This window comes from Haemaphysalis longicornis, unplaced genomic scaffold, assembly GCF_048455015.1.
Source record: "Haemaphysalis longicornis isolate Haplotype H1 unplaced genomic scaffold, Haemaphysalis longicornis Haplotype H1 scaffold_2, whole genome shotgun sequence".
Classification (NCBI taxonomy): Eukaryota; Metazoa; Arthropoda; class Arachnida; order Ixodida; family Ixodidae; genus Haemaphysalis; species Haemaphysalis longicornis.
Window position 1 is genome coordinate 223,204,526 of NW_027526295.1, and position 23,982 is coordinate 223,228,507.

At 49.3% G+C, this 23,982-nt stretch overlaps 1 protein-coding gene across 1 annotated transcript; it reads left to right on the forward strand.

The window, feature by feature from the left end:
* Positions 1-3,582: 3,582 nt before the first annotated feature.
* LOC144169988 (uncharacterized) lies at positions 3,583-22,283 on the forward strand. Its single transcript, XM_077699475.1, has 3 exons — positions 3,583-3,761; positions 17,139-17,294; positions 21,434-22,283. Exons 1-3 carry the CDS (start codon positions 3,689-3,691, stop codon positions 21,625-21,627), a joined length of 423 nt encoding a protein of 140 aa, XP_077555601.1. The 5' UTR covers positions 3,583-3,688; the 3' UTR covers positions 21,628-22,283.
* The last annotated feature ends 1,699 nt before the right edge of the window (positions 22,284-23,982 follow it).

Below are 23,982 nucleotides of genomic sequence, written 5' to 3' on the forward strand. Positions count from 1 at the left end.
CGAGGAAGCTTCGCGTTCAACCATCGCCGTCGTTAGACGGAGGTGTGCGTGATTTTTACTGCGACGTCCTGGACCCTTTTACCATGGTTGTGACTGGAATGTGCAGGTGGTATGCGTAACATATTTATTATGACGGAAGAAAATTAATTAGGACGCACTGCTTGAAGTATTTGTTGTTATTTCCCAACACAACATGCATTTTACAGTGAAGCTGTTTATGCTTTGCGTTCCACGCATTTCAGTTCTGAATGAGTGAAAACGTCTTGCAGCAAGGCCCAGTTTATCACGAACGCTCAGCAGAAAAAGGCGGTAACTCTTGTGTTATCGAAACTTACCCAACAAGAATTATATATCAATGATATGTCGGCTTCAACGACTATCATAGCGCCGAGTTCTTTTTTTTAGGTGCGGAGCACCTTAGGACCACACAATGTCCGTCCGCATAACATTTGCAATTGCAAGAAATCACACAGACACCGGCAGAATTCGAGCCTGCGTCTGGTAGACCAGACAGAGTTAGTGTCAGTCGTCTTACCCATTGGGCTGCGACCGTGGGTTAGTACCCGAGAGTCAAACGGCTTACTCTCTCGCCTGTAACGGTGCGGAGTACCTTAGGACCTCCCAGTGTCCGTCCGCGTCCATCCGGGCGCACACCACCATCGAGCGAAAATCAAGCGAAATTCTATTTGAGCCGTGAGTTGCAGTTTCATTCAGGGAATAATCAAGGTGCAACTCACGGCTCAAATCGAATGACGGTCGGGGCGCAAATCAAATTTTACTCGGGGCGCAACTCGGATGCATCATTTCGAGTCCCCGTACTCCGCACCCTCGCCATCATCCACGGAGTGGAGATACTTCCATTTTTAAAGTCATAATTAGTTAGTCCCCATTGTGAAGCTGTGAGGGTTCCAAAATTCTCGTCTGCAGTCAATACATGGGCACGTGCAGGTGGAGTATGATTAAAGAAAAATAAAGTGGCTGTAACTGTTGTTTTATCGAAGCTTTCCCGCGACAGAGTGGCGACTCTATCATCACGACAGCTCCATCTACGTGTCGTGATCAGTCAGTTCAGTGAGGTTGTAAACGTTACAGAATTCGTGACTGGTGTCAATACTACATGGCCTTCTACGAGAAGGAAACGGACAGCCCTATATATGCTTGTCTGTCAGGATAAAACTCCAGTTTTTGCAAGTTGCTTTAAGTGATCACAAACTCATAGTTGCTAACACTATTAAATGATGAGGAAAACAAAATACGTCTACATCTTCCATAACCCTGTGCGTGATGTGTACTTTATGCAACTTGACTGGTCATTTATCTTCACGCAGTTGAATTCCTTCTAATTTTTAAAGCGCAGAGCACTTTAGGGGCTCGTCTTGTCGTCGTAGCTGCTTCGCTGTCACAATGTCTATCGACTGCCGGAATCTGCTGGTACAGCGAGGTAACGGATCCACCCAAGTAGTGTGAAAAGAGAATTTATTACAAACCACATATCAGGGCGCAGCGACTATAGGGGTAGAGAGCCCCACGGCGTTACGGAGCAACGTACCCAAACACAGGCTTCCAAAAACAAGCGGTGTATATAGTCTTAACCGTTCGAAGCTCCCGAACTGCTGGCGCTTGTCATACGTCTCCCCAATTATCAGCGTAAAAAAAAAAAAACTGTGTGTATGTTTGAGGAAAAATTCGTGTATGTAACCCGGCGCAGCCCCCGCGTCCATTCAGTTATATATATAGGAACGCCCGTTGGGTTTGTTTTGACAACAGTAAGCAAAAAAATTGGCCGCGCATCTGCTACTTTCGTTGCAAATGCCGTCAAAAGACGATAGTCTTTATCGGCTTTTGCGAAGTAAATGCCTCCTTTCGCTTTCCCGCTCACCTCTCATGTTGTTCCTGTTGCGTCGCGCTCCTCCCAAGGTAAAGACGCCGAAGGTTTGCTTAAATCATTTTAAATTTCCTGCGTTCCAGTGCTCCAAACCGCGTGTCTCGATGCTAACGCTGCCGTACGGCGAAGACGCGTGTGAATCGAGGCGCCCTACTTTAACGTTTATAGAACCGCGTTTCCCTACTCCACGTGCGTTGCAAGCAGAACGTGGAACCTATCTAGTGGAACTTTACGTAACTCTTGCCACTTGATTTCTTCAAACGCCGCCAGAAGCTATATGGCGCGGGCGACAGCAGGCGACGGCGGAGTGAATTATTTTTCTGCAGTTGATGAAGTATTTAACTTCGCAAAAGTCAAGCATGTTTGATTTTTTATAAAGGAACACTGCAAATATCACTTCTGTGTTGATTTGTTGTCTCATATTTGCGTAATGTCTTGTTCTTCTTCAACAATATTGACAAGTATTAACATTCCACCGGACTTAGACGGGCACATTTAGCTGTGACTATATAAGACTATTGCGCAGTCATCGTTTTACTTTGGCCGGGTGGCTGAATCGAGTCACAGACAGACAGACGGACAGACAGACAGACAGACATACATACAACCAAAATTTCCCAAGAAAGACTATCGTCTATAAAAGTGGCCGCCAAAAACGACGCGTTCCCAACTGCGCAGTAAGGCGCCGACACGTTCGGGATGAAAGCGAGTACAAAAAGAACTGAAGTCCCGCTCACGCTGTTCCAGGCAAAGGGCGCGCGAGCACAGCAAAGGCGGGCAATTTGAACTGCATTGGACAAACCTCCGTTCAGTTCATCAGAAGAGCAGTGAGACAGGGAGGCAAAGAGAGTGATGAGTAGTAGCAGTGAGCGGATGACGGCGCCTCAGCCCATTATGGCGAATCACTACTCTGCACTTCCGACCGCTTTCGCGTTGATTGGAACGGCTTTCATTTTTTAGGAGGTACTCCCCTCCTTTTGGTCGGCGTCTTTCACAGCCGCTCTGAGTTTTCCACCCGGCGAGACAAACTTCGTCATACCATTGGGGCGGATAAGAGCCTCGTTTACTGTTTTCTTATCACCCGCTCTTAAAGCAGGCGGCTGACGTGTCCCTGCGCGCTTTGCGAAGGCGTCGTGAAACATCGTCCAGAACAAAAGCAACAATGGCCTATACATATTTTTTGAGTTATTTAGGATGTTCTCGTCAAACTACGCACCGTCTGCACGGCGGTTCTCTATCATAAACTTGTAAGAGCCTCTGAAAACGATCTCAGTCCCAACGGGGAACATGCATTCTGCAGCTCTAATCGTTGAATGACATCAACGCCGCGGGCGGCTGTGGAGACTGTCACACGCGCCGTTCTTGAGACACTCCCTACACGGTTCAACACGCAGTTGATAAGGCGGGGGGGTTGGGGGGGGGGGGGGGGGGGGGATCTTGAACGCCTCTCTCTGTACAACCTCGTTTTGCCGCAAGTGTCTGACATCACCGAGTCAACCCTTTCGTCGTGCCTGGATCACTGCCAGGGACAAGACGTCAATCGTGCGATCGTACCCTTGATGGGGACGTAGCACCCAAAAAACTTCCGTTTTCCTTGCGCCCTCCGTGTATCTGCTCTCGTATCGTGTTATCTATACGATATACCCCCTCGCCGCCGCCCGCTCCGGCGCAGCTGAGCTGCGAGCTTTTTTACGAGCGACGAGGTTGCGAAGAAAAACGTGCGCCGTTGAACATTCCGAGCTTTCCGCGGTCCGCAGCGGGTCGACGGTACTTCGTGCCTTAGGAGTCATCAGAGGGGAAGCCATGCAGACGACGCTCGCCTGGAGCCTCCTCGCTTTGGCGACCTTTGCGGAAACGCTGGTCTACGGGTCTGCTAGTACGGTAACCCGGTCTCTCTCTTATCGTTTTGTCGTTGCGTAAACTGTGAGAAAAATAGAGCAATTGGGGCATAGTTAGCTGAAGGCATAATAACTGGTGTGCGCGCGAAATACTTCTTATGCTAATTACCGAAAAAAAATGTAGAAAATTGGAAAGTTATTACAGCGCGCTCGATACGTGAATGATGGAAAAAACACAAGAATATAGATTGTGAAGGAATTGTTGCATACCCCGGTGGCTCATATGTTAACGGTAAAATATACACCACGTAACAGCAATGTTTTTCAAACCCCGTTGCAATTTTACAAAGCCATCTGTTTGGAAATATAACGCGCATGGTACGGCACATTCCACGCATTATCGGGACTGCAGCTCGAGTCAAGTGCAGTAAACAAAGGCCGTCCAAAGTATACTGTCCTTTACTTGTATGAGTTACACGCACGGGTTGTGGCATCAATGTTTTAATCTACACTCCATAGTGTGAGAAGATTAATGTGTTTTTATTATTTTAGGCGAGAACAATAACTGGTTATACCGAATCTTCAGTCGTACGCTTTTTGCTGCTATTTTGTTTCAGTGTCTGTACAAATTTATCGCGCATTGTATCTTAGTCATTAGATTAGAAAACAAGCCGGCGAGGCCTGCGTTATTGGTGCTTCATAAATGGTTCGAGTACCTCCCCCCTCCCCCCCGATAAAGCGCTATCAGCCATTGGCCCGGCCGTTGTGTAGTGAATTTCTTTGTTTCCCAGTGGTTAGAATCTGTCGCAGACTCGTAAGCAGGTCTGAATCGGCAGCCCAGATGTCGAAAGCTTTTCAACAGAGGACACCGCAAAAGCAGCTTGCGATCAGCCGGCGTCTATGCGCCGAAAACCAGATGACAGCCGCTACGCCGTCCGGGCACTAAGTTTTTCTTGCTAGATCAATATTGAGGCTGGGCCATGTACCCTTATTCATTTGACCATTCCGATGGGAATAGCTAGAACAAAGCAGGCGTGCTTTAACTGTTCCTGTCGAGAAAATGGTCAGAGGATGAAATGTGCATGCCGTTCATCCCCTTGCGCTAATGGGTGTAGGCGCACTTGTTTTTGGGCACCACGACAAGTGATAGTAATGTCTGGGGTTTTGAGTATTTGATTTTTATTTCTTGGCAAAACCAAGGGGAGGCTGAGACTAAAGGCGGACGTGGCCTGACAGGGGCCTCAGCCACCCGATTTACAGCATACATAATAACATGTCACTCAGCTTCAACTCCAGATCATGAATCCGTCACGGATTTTTCATTATTTCATTGCTGGTCCTGCCCTTATATTCTTAAGTACACTTGCACAGTCTGCAGCCTCGTAAGTCAACAGGTAATTTTAAATTTTATTGATACTAAGCATTCTCTGGCTACACTCGCGGTTTATGTCTGTCACAGCCGCTTGTAGGGTCTTAAGCGAGACATAAAGATAGCTTTTTTTTTTTGGCAGGACTGAAGACTGTGGTACCAGGCTGCTGGGATATGAGGCTATCTAGATTTTCACGTATAATCATCTATCGCTGACTTTCCTGTAAAGGGTGCACACAGTACGAGGACTAATATACAGCTGTGAAGCAAACGCTGGTAATAATCCGTAGGACTCACTTTCACTAGCACCACTCGCGCAACGATACATCTTATTTTCTCTTAAAGACCCGGGGGCTTTTCCCTGTGGACTGCGAATGCATGTGAGGTAACAGTGAATCACTATCCTGAACCACATAATCTTCTCATTTAAATAAATCATCGGGCATTGATCTTGCCTCAACTTTTTCACAAACACACCGCGTTTTTTTTTCTTTCACAAAAAATCGATCTCTGCAATGCTTTTCATATTGCGTAGGTGCACTTGCAAGAATTAAATGCCCTGATTCTTTCTTTAAATAAGTCTCGCCCGCACCGTTCTAGCCGAAGTGAAAAATGCTACGGTTATCTGTGCTCTGTTTACAATCCAAAAGCCTTGTGGTGAGAAACCCTGCACAAACGAAGCCTGCGGCTGCCAGGGCTACGAGCTGCGAGATTAGCGGGCGCGCTCGACCAACGACCGCTTATCAGCGCCTGTTCTTTGCATACGAAACGCAGTGACGTTGATGGAAGGGCCGAAACCCCTGACCTGGCACGGCAGTGTAGCGGCAGTTTCCGTTCACCTGACGCTGACGACGAAGATTCCGAGCGTGCTCCTGCCTGCCATGCGCTTCTCCTGGAAGCGAACAAGCTTAGCGCAAACTCCATCAGCAAATCGGAGATAAAATTTCCGTATTTTGCGGCGAAGGCAGAGGTTGTTATTTGTTGTCGGAGCCCCAGCGCGAGGGGATCCTGTAACGTTTACCTGCGGTTCACAACGGTTAACTTATGGGGCTGGAAAGACTTTTCGACGAAACGCTACGTAGAGCAAGACAGTGGTGTCCAAAATAATCATCCACGGGAGTAGAGAAACTTAAGGGCAAATCACAGACTAAATGGGTCAACGCAGCAAAGAAGACAACACGGAGGGAAAGGAAGCTTTAGGGAAAATAGCTGCGGCTTATCTCTGCTAACCTTGGATAAGCAAAGCAAAAGCTTGGCATAGTCTGGCTGAGTCTTGGTTTCGCTTGGTTAACCTTTGATTCAGCTATATTGCCGACCACGTCTCAAAGCCGTCCGGTTCCGTGCAACGCTCACAGGAGGAGGCCGGGCGAACGCGGCGTTCATTCATGGCGAAAGCACCATTCTCTTCGCCGGGCGCTAGACGAGTCACGTTGCCCGAAACGACCCAGCGCCGCATGCATGGGAGGCTGCGGGGGTGGTTGGCTGCCTCGGCCGCAGCGGCGATGGCGACCGCTGTTGGCGCCGGCAGGCGCCAACAGCGGTCTTGGCGAATCACGCGATGCGCTTCGAGAGGTGTGTCTCCGGGGGTGTGTCTCAGTCAAAAGGTCATTTGCGCGGGGGGAGGGCGGGGTGGGGTAAACAGAGTGACTTAAATGAAAAAAAAAAAAAAAACGGTGGGGGGGTGCATGAATAACGCACAGTATACACATCGCCATATAGTGATAAATGCGATGATGAAACAAACTAAACGTCGCTACACAAAGCATGACGTGGTTGCAAATCTACGAGATGTACACATGCTTAAAAATTAAAAAAAAAGAAGAAAGCAAATTATGAGCTCGAAGGGTTCATAAGACTATCATCCAGCCATGAGTCCGCGAGAAAATTCAACCAATTTTTGTCCTATACCGGCCCCTCTACATGATTGCGCCATGGACCAAGGAAGTCATAAAGTTAGAGTACGCCTCACCGTCGAATGCGCACGAGTGCTTTTGCGGGATCACTAAAGAACCGCGGCCAGGATCATAACACGGGGCCAAATGTGCTCGCCTCTAGATCATAATGGACACAATGACGACCACGCCCAGCCCCCCTTAGAAGGCAATGCTACGACTCTCCGGAAGTATCAAGAAGGTTTGAATTGTAGCTGGGCTTAACTGGAAAAGACTTTTTGAAACAAGTCCTGTAGTAGGCCGGTGCCGGGTTACGGCTCCGCCTCGACGTGGCCTGGCGTCGCGCCTTCTTCTGCGACCCTACTCGTCACAAGCCCATTTTACGGAGCCCGTGCCTTTAGAGCGCGGCGAAGACCTGCTGGATGGCCCGCGGCATGGTCCGTCTTGCTTGTAGATGCAATGGATCTCTGGAGTTCCTGCAGATACTCTTAGAAGATCGCGCCGTCTGGGTCGAACCCAGGATTCCTGCCCAAGCGCCTCCGCGGAGAGCAGCGCCTTCTGTCGGCGTGTGGCGGCGCGACGCTCCGTAACTGAAGGGAGCGAAAAATGAAAAATCAATAGCTCCTCACCCAAACCAGTGAGCTAATTGCTCTCCCGGTTGTATGCAGAACAGCTTTCACTCTCCATTACTGTATATTTTCAATCATGTAACTCGAACGATGCGTGTTACCTGGGCATATAACTTTTTGTCAATGGCGTCTATGGGCAGTCTCTGAAAAATGGACCACTTGGCTCTCCTAAATCGAGCACTGTGTCGCTGCAAGATCAGATATCCAATTGCTCTCCCGGATTTGAGTACTACAGTATGTTAACTTCAAGACACCATAAAATTCCACGTGATTGGTTCACAGAAAAATGTTACTGGGCACTTTTTGTCTGGAGTCTGATGCCAGGTTAGAGAGTGGGAACGTGTGGTGCCCTCTCTCGTAGTGGCCGGCATCCTCTACAGCCCCCATAGCCTCCGCGGTCGGCTGCCGGCGGCGGGCCGCCGGCAGCCGCCCCGCTTGGCTCCGGTCTTTTCGGTGCAGGACGTTTCGGTACAGTGCGTTTCGGTACGCTCTTTCCGGCGCACAGACCTTTCGGGACACGGGCGTTTCGGGACACGGACCTTTCGGGACACGGGTGTTTCGGTACAAAGGCGAATTCCGGCATGCGCTGTAGGCTGCGCGCGTTGTTTACGTGGTGGTTGCGAGCACGCAATTCGTACCTAATTATTACAGATGTTCTTGTTCGCAGTTCTGCGTTATTTCAGGCCAGCAGTTGGTTGTGCGGCCTTGCCAAAAAAAAAACTTCCGTTTATTTGTTGAATATTAGCTGGGATATTTGTAGCATTTATAAAACCTAATTGTTCATTATTCTTTTTGTAGCGACTTATTAAGTATTTTATATAACAAATCAGTGACAGTATCACCGTATTTCCTCGGTCGTGTTTTGACGACTTATTATCGCTTTTTTTTTTCAAAAATCAGTGAGAGTAACTATTTTATTTTCACACTTTGCGGATCCCCTACGACAAAGGCTGCGGAAATGAGGGCCACTGCGCGGGAAAAGGAACCTGTGCCTTTTTAGACCGCTAAATGATGTAGGGCAATTTCTCGGCATTCCGCATTTGTATGCGTTGGTTTTTTTTTTATAACGCAAGTGCTTAATAAGGCGTTTTTAGAAATGCATTACAGAAGGTACCTATTATATTCGTCATACCTGTCACCCTCTCCATCTATGCTCTTTCCCCCTTGCCCACCCCCACACAAAGTAGCAGGTCAGAGACTATACGATCAGGCCGACCTCTCTGTGTTTTCTTTCCATGCAATAAATTACTCTCTCTCTCTCTCTCTCTTTTTATCGCCGCACACTTCCGTCCCGGCTTCGTTGTTAGCAGGGGCTGCGGCGGGTTTGCATTGTTTGTTTTATCAGAAGTTGGAAATGCTTTGTAATAATGTTTTCTGCAGCATACGTACAGATAATTAACTTCTCAAGGACTACTCATTTGGAATTTTTCTAAGGAACAATGCAAATATATGTTATGTATTGGTGTTTTATTTCAAATATGCCTAATGTTTTGTTTCGGCTCAACAATAATCACAAGTATTGACATTGCCAGCGGACTTAATTGTTTAGAACTCTCCTCTGCATTAACTTTGGCCGGGCGGCTGAATCGAAGAACAGAAAGACAGGCTGACAAACAGACCAAGAGAGAGACCAAACTTTCCGCGTTTAATGAGCCCCTCAACCGTCACGAAAAAAATAAAAAGGAAAGAAACCAAAGTGCCTTTTAATTAAAGCACGTGTGCATTCGCCTTTCCTGATATTCTCTATCACCCCGTCGTCGTTGCATTCGGTGTATTGAAGGACTCTGGTTCTACTCAAAAATAATCAGCGATCACACTTACAGTGGCGTTGCTAAGGGGATTGACCAGGGAGGGGGGGGGGGGTTGTTGCTGGAGAACCAGCCTCCTATGTCGGGGGAGCCATTTGTGCTTTTCCACTGTGCAAAGTGGGCGCCGAAAGCTTATAGACAACTGTTGCAGCTCTCGCCACACCAGCCGATTAAAAGTTCCTTCCTATTATACTGGGAGCAGGCGAGGAGACGTCTGCATCCAACAATGTCGGAAGTGTTATTATACCCGGCTTGAAGCCGCGGAGGCCAACGGGGCGAAAAAGGAGCGATTCCTGGAAAGGGGCGCCATCGGTATGACTAAGGCCCTTTGTTATGACGGCGACGGCGACGCGCGGAAGGGTGCAGGGAGCAAGCCTGTTCCTTGAGATGGGCGACACTGGGGCGAATGAGACTGGTCATTGTGTCCTCGGGGGGCTTCTTCGGTGGCTCTTTGTTGTGCAGTAAAGAGATTATGTCAGCTCATGTATAGCACTGCCATGCACCCGGCCACAGAAACGACTTCGTCGGGACGGCCATCGTCGAGAACGAAAACTTGGTGGCACAACGTCACAACATCTTAATCACTACCTTGGGACTCTCACTTTTGTGTACACGCATGGCCTGCGCTAGACAGCCTGCGCATGGCCTGCGCTTTGTGAGATACCTAACGCGTTGAAAGGCTATCGGACGCGGCAGCAGGCTGACCCCAGTCACCCCTGAGAAAGAAAGCTGGTTGTGAAACGTCGGCTTCTCCATTTTTGCAGTGTAATTATAGCTTTTCATTTGTAGCCTCCCAACCAGACAGGTCGCAGCCAAAAGTTTACCTTCACTGCATGTTGTGTGGGTCCTACAGAGGAACCAATTGGTAATGGGCCTACCCAATTTCCCATTGATTCCGCTGAATGACGATCATTTGCGACCCCACAAGCACGTGTGCATACGAACTTTTAGAGATATTCGAAGGCACGTCATCCCGCGGCTCACAAAACTTGCACAACATAGGCAGTTTTTTTTTTCGTACCACTGGTGTTGGGAGTCTAAGCTACTTTCTAGTAGTCGACCAAGTAATAGTAAACAAAAACAAAAGAAAAGTGATTATGAGCGAGCTCTTTAATAACAAAGTTTTACTCGCAAATAATTGCAAATCGGCACTAACAAACTGGGTGCGAGAGTACAAGCTTTCGCGTTTCAAAGGCCTTGGTGATTTTTAAAGGTCGATAGTCGTGCTCTTTTGTCTCAAACGGCATTTCAATCAAATGGTTTTGAAAAACGTTGTGTGTCAGCTCAAAGGTGGCATTTTAGTCAAATGGGGATCCGGACATTTCAGTGTAGGACATTTCGGCGCAGACAATTCGGTGGACGGACATTTCGGTGCACGGACATTTCGGGGGTCTAGGTCTTTTCGGTACAGGGCGTTTCGGTACGGTCTTTTCGGTACACGGACATTTCGGTGCACGGACATTTCGGGGGTCCTGGTCGTTTCGGTACAGGGCGTTTCGGTGCGGTCTTTTCGGTACACGGACGTTTCGGTACAGGACATTTTGGTACAGGGCGGTTCGGTACAGGTCGTTTCGGTACGAAAACGAATTCGAGCGAGCGTTTGAGGCAGCAAAATCCGCGCCCGTTGTTAACATGGGAGTTGCAAGCACGCAAATCGAACGTGTTTATTACAACTGTTGTTGCTCGTAATTTTACGTTATTTTAGGCCAGTAAAAAGATAAAAGAAAGGACGCCAAACAGGCGCTGAAAGTTTATTGACGAAACCACCATGTATATATAATACATCCATGGAACGGAAACAAAAGCCCACATATATGACATACTTTTCATGATGTCATACCTTTCACTTTTTTTTGGAAGCTCGCAGATACTGAAGATGCTCGTTTTTGGCGAGGACTTGTTTAAAGCGGTAGACACGTGAACGACCGGCGGATGCGATTCGCATGCGACTGATCGTTACGACTGATTGTTAGGACGGGTTTTGGCGGATCAGTCGCATGCGAATCGCATGCGCCGGTCGTACTTAGTGCCTGTCTTGCGTTTTTCTTTCTGTCCTTGTCGTCTGAGCTGTGGAATCATGACGACGACAGTTGAGTGCTGTTGCGGCCGTTTTCTCGATTTCCCTGGGAAGGCCGATATGAGTGCCCTTGTATTAAAACACGAAGGTTCAGGGCGTTTTATTCTTACAATTTTCGCATGCAGGAAAGTCTGGCACATCCTGCACCCCAGACGGACAGAAGGGTTTGCGTGTTGAGTCCACACAGAAAAGCTACACTGTTAAAATGTTTTGAGCGGGTTTCCAAGTTATCCGATGTAAAAGGGTTGATATTTGGGCGAGTTGGTAATAATGCATCTAAAAAAAAACTGCGCGGAAATTAACGGGGTTTTCTGTGCAGTCTTCGTGTGTTTTTGTCCCCGTTAATTTGCGCGCAGTTTTTTTTTTTTAGATTATCCGATATGCCTGGAGTGGTAATATTACTGCGTAAGAATGTATGTCTGCAGCAACAATAAGTGTCGAATTGGTCACGCTGGAACATGTAAGTGTTATAGTAGATTAAATGTAGATTGATAGCTCCCAATTTTGTGAGGAATAATCGAAAAGAAAAATCACGAGACATTCCAGGTGAATGTGGATTACCAGCGAAGCTTGTCTTGGTACGTGACACGCAGGTGGCGCAAATTTACCGGAAAGGTGTAAACAAATTTAATTTCTGTTGAAAGTTGACGATGGGCATCCTCAAGGAAGACATATACATTTATCCACGCACTTTTATTTTGACTCTAGCGAACGAGCAGACGGTGCATCATATTAACTAGTCTACTGATGGTGCGGATCGAGTGCTGAGGCGCATAAGCTTGAGGTCAAGAACGGCGAGTGACATTGGTGGTGACCGTGTACTGACAATGCCTACACCAGGACATTTTTTTTCGAACGCCCCACGGTAAAGAACGCCTCACTCTTCAGATACGTAACTTTTTGTTTGCATACATGCAAAATGCAAAAAAAAAAAAACACTATATATTCAAATGAGCTTCGCCTAAAAAATGTATTTGTCATGAGGCGGCTCGCTGTCGTTGTTTCGGAAGCCGGTTCCGAAAAGAGAGGGTGTGGGTAAAGCGGGGCTTAGGCGTTGCGCTGCTAAGCACAAGGACGCGGGTTCGATTCCCTGCTGCGGCGGCCGCTTTTCTGGTGGAGGCGAACAGCAAGAACGACCGTGTGTCCGGAATTTCGGCGCACTTTAAAGATCCCCAGGTGTTCAAAATTAATCCGGAGGAATCCACTGTGGTGCGCCTCATAAAACGTGAAGCGGGGATTTCCCCCTTTTGACCTAACGCTATTGCTCGTGACCCCCGCACTTCTTTATGTGTATCCAACATGAATGTTTACCAATTCACTCCAATTCGCGGATTGTATTCGGCCTTGTAACTGGAGTACACATATTCGGGGTGATTTAAATTCAGAATTTTTCTACAATACGTTTCGGGGTTCATATACAGTGAGCACTCATGTTAGCGCAGTGTCCTTGTTATTCTTATATCGCCTCAAAGGCGTTCTGCTGTGGTAAATGGTGTGTTGGCAACGGGAATTCGTATTTCTAGAAAAACAAGAAAAACGGAAAATAAAACAGTATATGTGAATACTTTTAAAACGAATAATTCTCGCAATTACCACGGGCTTGGAGGGCGACCGACAACATAAATTAATGAAGCCACCTAAGGTTAGGAGTCTTCATGCGATCGACATCGTTTGCAGGAAATGCAGTAAAATTTAATGTTCATCAGACGCGATATCCGTGCAGTGAATTGCAGTTTTTGTTCTGCCATGAGGTGAGATCCTCATTTATGTGTAGGTTTGTTTTATGCGTTTCTTATGTTTAGCGTTCATTTTTATATACCCCGTTCACGCATTACTTGTTACACATGCTAAAACTTGTACTTGTGTCTTTTTTAGCTTACCTTACTCAATGCCTTATCGAGGAAACTGAGAGATAGTTATAAATAAATAAATAAATATATGTAGAATATTACTCTTATGGAAGCTAAGCCCTTAGTTGAAGCACTAGTTACAAATCTTTATCTCTAGTGGTGTGTCCGTGAGTTCACATCGTGCGGAAAGGTAATAATGAGCAGTGACAGAGGAATTCTAAAACTAATTATTGATACGTAACGATGTCATAAAATGAATCAATTCCTGAACTTCATTGAAGTAGCTAAGGTGACGCACCGGGAACATCGCTCGCAGGTACTGTTTTGAACGCGTTTTGAAATTTCATGCTTTCTGCTCACGTAATTAGATGCGTCCCTGCAATTTGAATTTTCTCAAAAGCCATTCAAGAATACCAAACTTCGGAACAAAGAAACGGCGGCTGCTGCCGTAGCATTTTTTTACTCGAAAATATCGTTCCGCAGTTGTAGCTGTCCGAAATAAGTAATTATTATCGAATGCTTTTTTTTTTTTTTTCTGGTGGTATGAAATGTGCGATAAACAGGAAAATAGCGTCGTAGATAGACATAAGCCGTATATCTAGTAGTTGTCGTGAATTACTTCGCAGCGGACAACATTTCCAAGCTCCGCCAAAATCCTAACGCAGAGGGCATCCGATTTAAGAGTAGAGGGCAGCGCAATGAACGGGACGAAGCGAAGACGAGACAAGCGCAAAGCGCTTGAGTGTGTCTCGTCTTCGCTTCGTCTCAACTTTTGCACCAACCTGCTCAAGCTTCAACTATTCTGAGGCATCCTCTTGCCATCCCACAATAGTCGCGGGGGAACTCTATTGAAGTGACTCCCCGCTCACAGACGAACAATTAACTTGAGGAGAAGGAGTTGACCGCGCCGTCGCACTTGACAGTCAAACCGGTCGAACGCCGCGACCGCCTCGAGAAGAATGAGGGAAAATAGCCCGTGTAGGCAAAATTCCATTCTGCTACGGCACGTGGTGGCAGCTTTGAGAACTAGGGGCGCTTGGGCAGGAATCCTGGACTCGTGGCGGCACAGTCCCACATGTTGTGCCACCGGTTGGCCGGTCCTTTCTCACACACATTGCACTGATCACTCGGGTACTCGTCGGGTACATCGATGTAACGCCGCCGGCGACGTTGTCGACGCCGCTTGGAGTTTTAAATGTCGCGGAGTTTGGAAGAGCTCAACCAGTTGCAATTGCTGCAACAATCAAGCGACTGAAGGTTTCTACACATTGTCTTTTTTACACGTTTTTTTTTCCCTTTCGGAAAATGATTGGCGTGAAAACCCCAGGCACTGAAAACCTACAAACAATGAAATGACAATTGCAATATTTCTTCACGTAGGAACTATTACATGAGAAATTATTACATAAGAAATGTCCTATTTAACAGGACATGTGTAATAATTGTCACGTAAAAATTTGTGAGTGCGCTTAATCCCGTTTGTATATGTTTCCGAGCCACGCTGTCAAGATGACTGAGTGAACAACTCTGGTGCAATCACCACAACTTTTGGGCAAAATAAAGTTACTGCTACAACTACTACTACCAACTCCCTGGAAAACAAACAAGCATTCGGTGCTTGGGCAGACCAGAAAAAAACACCATCCGAAGCCTATAGACCATGTACAGCGAGCAGTTGGGCTGACCTCCAACAGGTGACGCTAGAGCCGCACTCGCCATGACTGGCCTTTAGCACGGGGCGGTTTCGGTTTCCACCGTAGGCTGCCATGGTGCTTAGCGAAGTGCGCAGTCAGAAAATGTGGAAGTCACTGAGGAAAACTTGCGCCGTACTCGGATGTACCAGCTGCGATCGGGACATCAAGGTATGGGACGAACCGCCATGCAAGTCTCACTGGCTGCGACTAGAGTCACTAAATAAAGGCTTTTAGAGTATCAGCACTCTTTTCTCTCATTGTTATGTGCCGCCAGGATTTTCATTGGTCGGTCGGCACCACCTGATATTTGTTTACATATGGGCGCAGCCATTTTGTTTCTGGGCGCCTCTCCTCTCTATCTCTTTCTGCGGCGCGGACGCTAAAGCGGCCAGTCACACTCTGCCCGTCACAACCGGCGGCGGTTCCATTGGGAGAGAAAACAACACTGCTAGCCAGAAACAAAATGGCCCCCATGCACGAGGTGGCAGTACTAGAGTAACTAGAAGTATAGAGTGGTTCAAACGGGCCCCAAAATGTGAGGCAAAAGTAGGGGTCGAACCGTTTAGGGGCGCTGCGAACGTTACCCTTCCACCGTGGCGCAGCGGGTACAGTACTGGGCTCCTACGCTAGGGACCCGAGTTCAAATCTCGGCTAAGCCGTCCCTTTTCTTTTTTACATTAGGCATAAAAAAGCACCTAGTTTGCCCCGTGGACTGTGGCTGTGCATAAATTATTGAGTTGGTCCATGTTGGTCCATGAAAACAGAAAGGCCAGTTCTTGCTTTGCAAACGGGGTTAGCTTATGCTATCTTTTTCCGCAGTAAAATAAAAGGCACTGGCTATGGCTATGTTACAGCTCCAAAAGTTTAACCAACAAAAAAGAAAAAGGACTGTCTCCTAGGGGGATTTGAACCCAAGTCTTCCGTGTAGGAGCCATGTACTGTATCCGTTGACCATGGAGGGGTAACGTTCACAGCGCCCGTAAACGGTTCGACCCCTTTTTTGCCTCAATTTTAATACATGGGCCTACGGGGCGTTTGAACCACTCTATCTTCTAGTTCACTCTAGCAGTACTCTTAAGCGTAGCTTATTTAGTGACGCTAGCTGCGACTTCACAAAGACTGTCCGTGTGTGCGGCATTTCGCAATGCGCCGCTTTCCTCACAGTGAGCGCGACACGGAGACAGGCGTCGCTGCAACGCCATTCTTCAACGGAAGAATTTTGTTCCAAGAACATCGGCAAGGGTGACTTCTTCAGGCCGTAACGGAAGGCTGCTGGCAAGCGTGGTGTGTTCCACATGTACCGATCTGCCTCGGCACGCTTGTTCTAAAGCATCCTTCATGTTGTGTTTACGCGTTTCGTGCGTATTTTCGCTACGAAACGAGTCACCCCGTCGATTCAGGTTAGCCTTTTCTAGTTTTTGTTAGTGCATATCAGCTTTGCCTCGGTGTAGAATATCTGGTCTCGCGATACGTAAAGTTAACCAAACGACTTTCATCGCACCGCCGGCGCCCCCGGAGCCCCGCTGTTCGGCGCTGCCGTTACCCATCCTGCGTGTTCGTGACGAGCTCAGAAGCCGGACGTCGTGCCGGGGGTCGCATAATACTTCCCCGCGTGCGGCCCGCGGGCGGCAGGTTGCCACCCCTGATAGCCATGGTTGCTGTGTACGTAGAAATTCAAACAAAATGCCGTCAAACAGCTGTGAAACGCGTGAATAGGAGTTTGGCGATGGGCGCCAGACAGAACAGCGCTTTAAGAAGCTCTGTGGACCATTTTTTGGAACTAAGTAGTCTCTTCATGTTGGCACACAATATCTACGCGTCCTGTAAGTCCTCATGCACAGCGAAACTCCAAAATAATTGCACAGTTCGGCCGTAAAGCCGCTCCTGCGCTCGCAGATGCGTCCTGGCCCATTGAAAACCACGGTGCGAAACGCGTCCGAAAAGGCCAGCAATGCCGAAGGACGTCACATTGTCCAACGTGGCTACACACAGGCCACCGCTCTGTAAACTGCGTATAAAATGGAGGCATAATTTTATCGGTTACGTAATGACGAATTGGGCGTTTTACTCATTTGATTGCCCTTCTTCTTCTCCAGGTTCTCCCTGCGCACCACAGGTCGTCGACAAGGATAGGACGGTGGAGTACTTCATTCTCAACGACGCAACACACGGGCGCTGCTCCAACACTGATTACATATCCGACCTGACAGAGTGCAGGGGGCAGTGCTTCTCCAAGACCGCCTTCAATGCGGGTAAGAGAGAGAGAAAATGACATTTATTGAAAATTTCCGGCGGGGAGGCGGGTCAGGCCACGCAGGGCTTCGCCACCCCCTGTCTATGTACTAAGCAGACCCCGAAGCTATGCCTGGGCACCGGTTCAGGCTACTCGGCGAGTCCCCTCCCGAAGGAGGGTCTCCTTTTCGCCTTTGCCGGGCCAGAGCAGCCTCGAGCCGCTGGACTGCCAGCAGTTGCCGCTCGTATTCGGGCGAGCTCACGAGTCCTATAATGTCCGGTGGTAGCTCTTTTGGGCTCCCCACTGCACTGTGTCTTTCACATCCCCACATGATGTGGGCCAGGTCTGCAGTCACCAACGCGCACACACTGCACACTGCACTTTCGTAAGTTCCAGGGCACACGTGGCGCGCGAGCGCTGGAGTCAGCACGGATCCAGTCTGTAGTTGACGGAGGAGGACGGCTTCGCCCCTCTTGAGCCTCGGGTGAGGTGGGGGCAGGGCGCGTCTTCCCGCACGATGCCAGTGAAGGATGTCCCCGTAGTTGGTCAGGGGCTCCATGATCTCCACCGCAGACGATGGGCAGGGGGGCACCGCACGGTGCTCGAGCTCGCGTGCGATGGCGTCCGCCTCCTCGTTGCGGTTGACGGTGCCACCCGCAATGCCCCCCACGTGTGCGGGGAACCAGCGGATGTGCGTTGTAGTCTCCTTGCGCTCGGGGAGCAGGCTCGCTGCAGTCCCGCACACGGCGTTCCTGGCGTAGCTTGCTACTGCGGTCCTCGAGTCGCTGAGCACCGTGGTGATTGTGGGGCTGCTCACTAGCGCTAGGGCTATGGCAGCCTCCTCTGCCTGCGCGGCCGTTCGGGCCTTGATGCTGCAGGCGTTCAGTAGTTCCCCGGTGGTGGCTCGTACGACCACCACCACATATGTGTTGGGGCGGTCGCGGTGCTTGGCTGCATCCACGTATACTGCCCCCTCGTCCCTGTTGTGTGCCTCGGCGAGCGCTCGGGCTCGCGCCGCTCTCCTCTCCGCGTTCCTGTCCGGGTGGACGTTTCGCGGCAAGGGGAGCACCTTGATCTTGCGAATGATGTCGTCCTCTATGGGAACGATCCTATCTTGATGTTGGTCAACTTGAGGTGGGTTGATGCCCAACCTCTGGAGGATGGCCCTGCCGGTCTTGGTGGAACCGAGGCGTTCGAGCTGGGAGACCCGCTGGGCTTCACTCACCTCGTCCAGGGTGTTGTGTACCCCCAGTTCGGCAAGGGCCTGGTTACTCGTGCTGTTGAGCAACCCCAGTGCTGCCTTGTAGGATTTGCGGATGGCCGCATTGATCCTATCCTTCTCCTGTTGTTTCCAGTAGTGGAACGCACCAACGTATGTAACGTGGCTCATGACAAATGATTGCAAGAGGCGCAGCAGGTTAGCTTCTCGCATTCCCTGTCTGCGCGTAGATATTCGTTTGATGAGACGCGTTGCGATCCCCATCTTGGTGACCATGCGGTCGATTGCGGTTGTATTGCTGCGGCTGGCTTCGATGTGCATGCCGAGCACTCGGATGCTTTGCACGTGGGGAATGACTGTGCCGTCCCCCGTGCGCAGCGTGATCTTTTTGGCGTCCTCCGCTGCTCGCTTGCGGAGGCGCCCGGGCGGTGGTAGTATCAGCAACTCCGATTTCTGCGGAGAGCATCGTAGTCCCGTGTCTTTCAGGCAGTCTTCGATGTTGTCGATTGCCTCTTGTAGTGTGGATTCAATGTGGCCGTCACTACCCCCGGGGACCCAGAGGGTAATGTCGTCCGCATAGATGGTGTACTTGACTTGAGGGAGCTGGTTCAGGCGTTCGGCGACTGTTGAAGAGAAATGGCGAGATGACTGCGCCTTGCGGAGTGCCGATGCTGCCCAGCTTCCGCTCTTCCAGTTGTAGGTTTCCAATCTGTAGCATCACCGTGCGGTGTGACAGAAAGTCCCTGATGTAGTTGTAGGTCCTCTCTCCGAGCCCCAGTCTGTTGACTTGAGCCAGGATCGCAGAGTGGCGTACCTTGTCAAAGGCGCTCTGTAGGTCTAGGCCGAGGATGGCGCGGTTGTCCCCGGTGTTGACTGTGGTGGTGTCCATGGCTTCGTGCTGGATTAGCAGCATGGCGTCTTGCGTGCTGAGCTTCTCTCGAAACCCTAGCATCGTGTGCGGGTACATGTTCCGGTCTTCTAGGAACCTTTGCCACCTGTTGTTTAGGACATGTTCCAATACCTTTCCCGCACACGAAGTGAGGGAGATGGGCCTCAGATTCTCAATGCCGGGTGGCTTGTTCGGCTTTGGTATTAGGATTGTTCTGGCTGCCTTCCACTGCTTGGGTAGTGTTCCGGCGCGCCAGCACTTGTTGTAGTAGTTGGTGAGGGCCGTTATGGCCTCGTCATTTAGGTTTCGCAGGGCCTTGTTGGTGATTTGGTCAGGGCCGGCTGCGGACTTGCAGTTGAGGTCTTGGGCCGCCTTGCGAACCTCCCACTCTTCAATATCCTTGTCGAGCAGGGGGTTGGGCGGTCCCTGGTAGTCTATGTGCGTTTCGCTCGGGGTGCTGGGGAGGTAACGCTCGTTCAAGCGTTTACACATCTCCTCTTCTCCGAGTTGCTTGGTGGTAGCGTCGACAATCTGTGAGAGTCTGTGCTGTTGGTAGTCTTTGCTCTTGGATTCGTCCATCAGGTGCCTGAGCAGCTTCCACGTTCGGCCAGCGTGTAACTGCCCGTCCGCTTCATTGCAGATGGCGTTCCATTGTTGAGCGCAGAGCTGCCTGCTGTATTTTTCGATGCTGCGGTTCAGCTCCGCTACCCTCTTTCTGAGGTTGCGGTTGTGCCTCTGCCGCTTCCATCTCTTCTGTAATGCTTGTCTCGCCTCGATCATGTGAGCGAGGCGAGGGTCCATACGCTGAATGGTGTCTTCCGTTTCCACCTCTGTGGTAGCCTGCGAAGTTGCCTCTACCAGCCTCTCCGCCCAGTCTTCAATGTCCGTGATTTGGGTGCCCAGGCTCGTTTCGCGAAACCGGTGCCAATCCATTAGCCTGTGTTTGATTTTCTGGTAGCCAATGCCTCCCTTTGCCAGGGTGGGGATCTCTACCTCGATAATGTGGTGGTCGCTGCCCATGTTGTGGCCCGTGTTCCTCCACTGCACGGGTCTGCCATCTGGCAGCCGCACAAATGCGAGGTCAGGGTTGGTGTCCCAGGCAACCGATGTGCCGATGCGGGAGGGGTTGGCCGGGTCGGTGAGCAGGATGAAGCCCGCGTCCGTCGCATCGTCCAACAGGTCCCTTCCCTTGGCTGCCGTGATGCCATATCCGAGTTCCTTGTGCTGCGCATTAAAGTCCCCGCCGATCACTATCGTGTCGCTGGGGGCCGTCTTCAGTGCTAAGTGCAGCATACCGTTTGACGCATGCCATGCGAACATCACTGTCCTGTCTCCGGTCATATGTTTCTGTGCGGGGCCTTCTGAAAAAAACAAGAAGAAAAACTGTCATCTGGAAGTTTCGAGGTTTACAAGCGACAGACTGTCGAGCCAGGAAAAAAAAGGGGAAGGAGGACTCGTCTCCGTTGCTAGCATTCCCGCCTCATGTCAACACATGGCCGTCAACGGAGGGACTGTGGTAGCAGACAACGGCTGGGAGCTTTTTGTGTTATCAACCCCCCCCCCCACCCCCCCCAAAAAAAATTACATGAAAATTACCCGCTAAGCCGATTCTACCATCACGCCGAGTTTCATTTACACTTCATATTTAAGTAGTTTTCTGTGAAGTTGTGCATATTGTGGAATTCCCGTCTGCTGTCAATACATGGGGAGGGATACGGACAGCCCCATGTTTGTCCCTTCTAGAATAAAACGCTAGTGCCTCAAAGTTTCTTTAAGTTTGTTAAGCATGCTTAACTAACTTCATTAAACTTTGAGGCACTAGAGTTTTGCTTGTAACAGATTTGCTTGTAATTTGCGATTGAGCATACTTCCTGCAGGAAGTATGCTCAATCGCAAATTACAAGCAAATCTGTTTTGTTTCGTGAACTATTTGGAACGGTGCCACAGGAAGCTCCGCTGGTCATCCACGTTCACCGAGTGAAATGGTAAATCTTCTTCCTTCTTCTCCTCTCCTTTTCCTCCTTCTCCTTCTCCCACCTTGTCCTTACAGCGACGAGGAACTTCACCTCTAGCTGCCTCTGCTGCACCGTGAAGGCATCCGTGCAGAAGAGGATTACGCTGAGTTGCTCGCGGGGAAGCGGAATCCTCGAGATGGACTACCGGAACCCCACCGAGTGCAGCTGCACCACGTGCGCCGGCACCTACTCCGGCTCCTCCGACATGTCCGTGCCCATTGCCCTGTGAACACGGCACCCCTGCGCACCAAAGCAACACCGACACAAGCTCGACATATCTTCGCCAAACGCGCAACTAAACACCTTTTCATCTCGTCGCCTTCGAAAAGATGCTCTGTTCTGTGCTGCATGTGCACAGTTTGATGTTCCTATCGGCTGCGCCAATTCATAGCGACGCTACAACAGTCGGATGATACAATGGCGGCGCCCAGGGAGAAGAAATAAAAAAAAAACAAAAAAAGGATCGGTAGTTCATCGTACAAGCTGCGTGCAGCCAGGCGGAAGCTACGCGTCCTACCGCGGTGGCTTCACCTGCCTATGGAGAGGTGGATGGAGGTGTCCTTCCAAGGCCCCAACACCTATAGGCGCCTTTCTTTAGACGGCATTCGTCGAGTTCCACGCTGAGTTAGACGCGCTCGCCGGGAGCATCCACCGTGTTGCACGCAGCTTGTGAAATGAACCATAGGTTAACAAAGGCGCGCAGACAACTAATTCCGCCATTGCGACATTGTTGTTACTCGAGGTGTACAGCCCCGCAAATAAAAAGGAAGGAGGAATTGAAACAAAGTGCATGCATGAGAGTATACCACTTATGCGCGTGGATGATATAGAGTGCGTTGCCCGATTGCCGTGTAAAGGTCCAATAAAGTCCAGTGAGCAGATTGAGCGACGTGTCTGTTTCTGTCAAACACATCCTGTAACCCGCCTTTCCCCAATCCTTACCACGATTCGTGAGACATAGCGCACTGAAGTGGCCCAGCTGAGGTGTTTGACTCATTCGAAATCAAACACAGAGAGGGCCATCGGGGAACGACAGGCAGGCGTGTTTCCGGGGTCAAACATATCGCTTGATGTATCTCGATAGAGGAAGTAAAGGGTTAGGAAGCGGAAACGGAAAAAATGGTCCCGGAAAAATGGTCCCGGAGAAAATGGTCTCGGAGAAAATGGTCCCGGAAAAAATGGTCCCGGAGAAAATGGTCCCAGTGACCATCTAGGAAAAATGGTCCCATGGCCCAGTCAACGTGTTTCTCTTCAAGTTAGTCGGATGTGAACTTTTTGCGGGTTTATTTTGTCCCTTTGCGTTTTAGCTAAAGGGTTGAGAAAGAGATGGAATGCTTTAATATTCGTATAAGGGGCCGAAATTAACGCCTTTGAGGCTATAATCAAAATCTAACAAAGAAAATTGGGTAGAAAGACAGACGGACGGACGGATCGTTTGATGGATGGATGGATGGATGGATGGTAGGGTTGAGCATGGATTAAAAATTTTAATGGAAGTAATTGAATTAAAACCGCACAAACAACTGCGAGTCCTGGAACCGCCCATACACGCTTTAGCAAGATTTAAGAGAGATAGAAGCTGCAGCTGTCTTCAAAAAGGTCCATTCTTTCTTCATGACGATATTCTAGTCTCCGTAAGAAAAAGCTGCCGACAACAGTATTTGCAGGTTTATTTTAGCGTCATAGTGCTGCCTGCATGAAACACTTCATATTTTCTGCATTTTGGGAGCAACCGAATGTTTGTAAAGGTGCTGCCTAGCGATAGCGGGAGTGTGCCATTTATTTAGAGAAAATTACTTTCAAAATAGATCGTAAACATCGGCTGATTTCCTTAGCTGATGTGCATCCGGCAAAAACGGCGAATCTACATTATAAAGTGCTGTAGTAAATAAAAGGGCCTGCGAAAGGATTTAATTAGTTGGCTGCGTAAGAAATGTTTCCTGAACAAGGTATAAACAGAAATATTGAAATGCTCAATTTATTAAAATAACTAGCGCCAATAAAAATGGCATCAATGTAGATATGCAAGCACTGCAGTAGCTTATTCGGCTCCATAACCCAAGTTACACGGAAATATAGAATGAATGTTTAAAACAAGTACACACAAGATAGTTCGTTTCCCGGAAAGCTTGCGCACTCAAACGTGCATGCGCCCAAATGTGCGTACACCGAACTATCGGTGCACCGAAATGTCCTAGACCCGAGCGGAGAGGAAAGGGGGGGCGGGGGGGGGATAGCGTTTACCGCCATCGTACTTTGAACTCTCATCTAAACTATCGCAGCTTATTGAAGAAGGCATAACGCCCCAGTTCTACTACGGGAAAGCGGCAGACCCAATCTTCTTCTTGAGAAGATCTTCCAACCTTACTTTACTCTAATTAAAAAAAATTAGTCGCTAAAAAAAATAACGCGCCATAATATCGCCTCGGGAGAACTGGTCCGGGAAACTGGCATCGGGGCAAATGGCACGCGGGGATACTGCACGCGGGACAAATGAGACACGGGGCTAACGTCGCTGGGTTTTAGCTACATGGATTCTGCGTGCGGGGCAATCGGGATATACCCCCTAAAAACATCCTGCTCA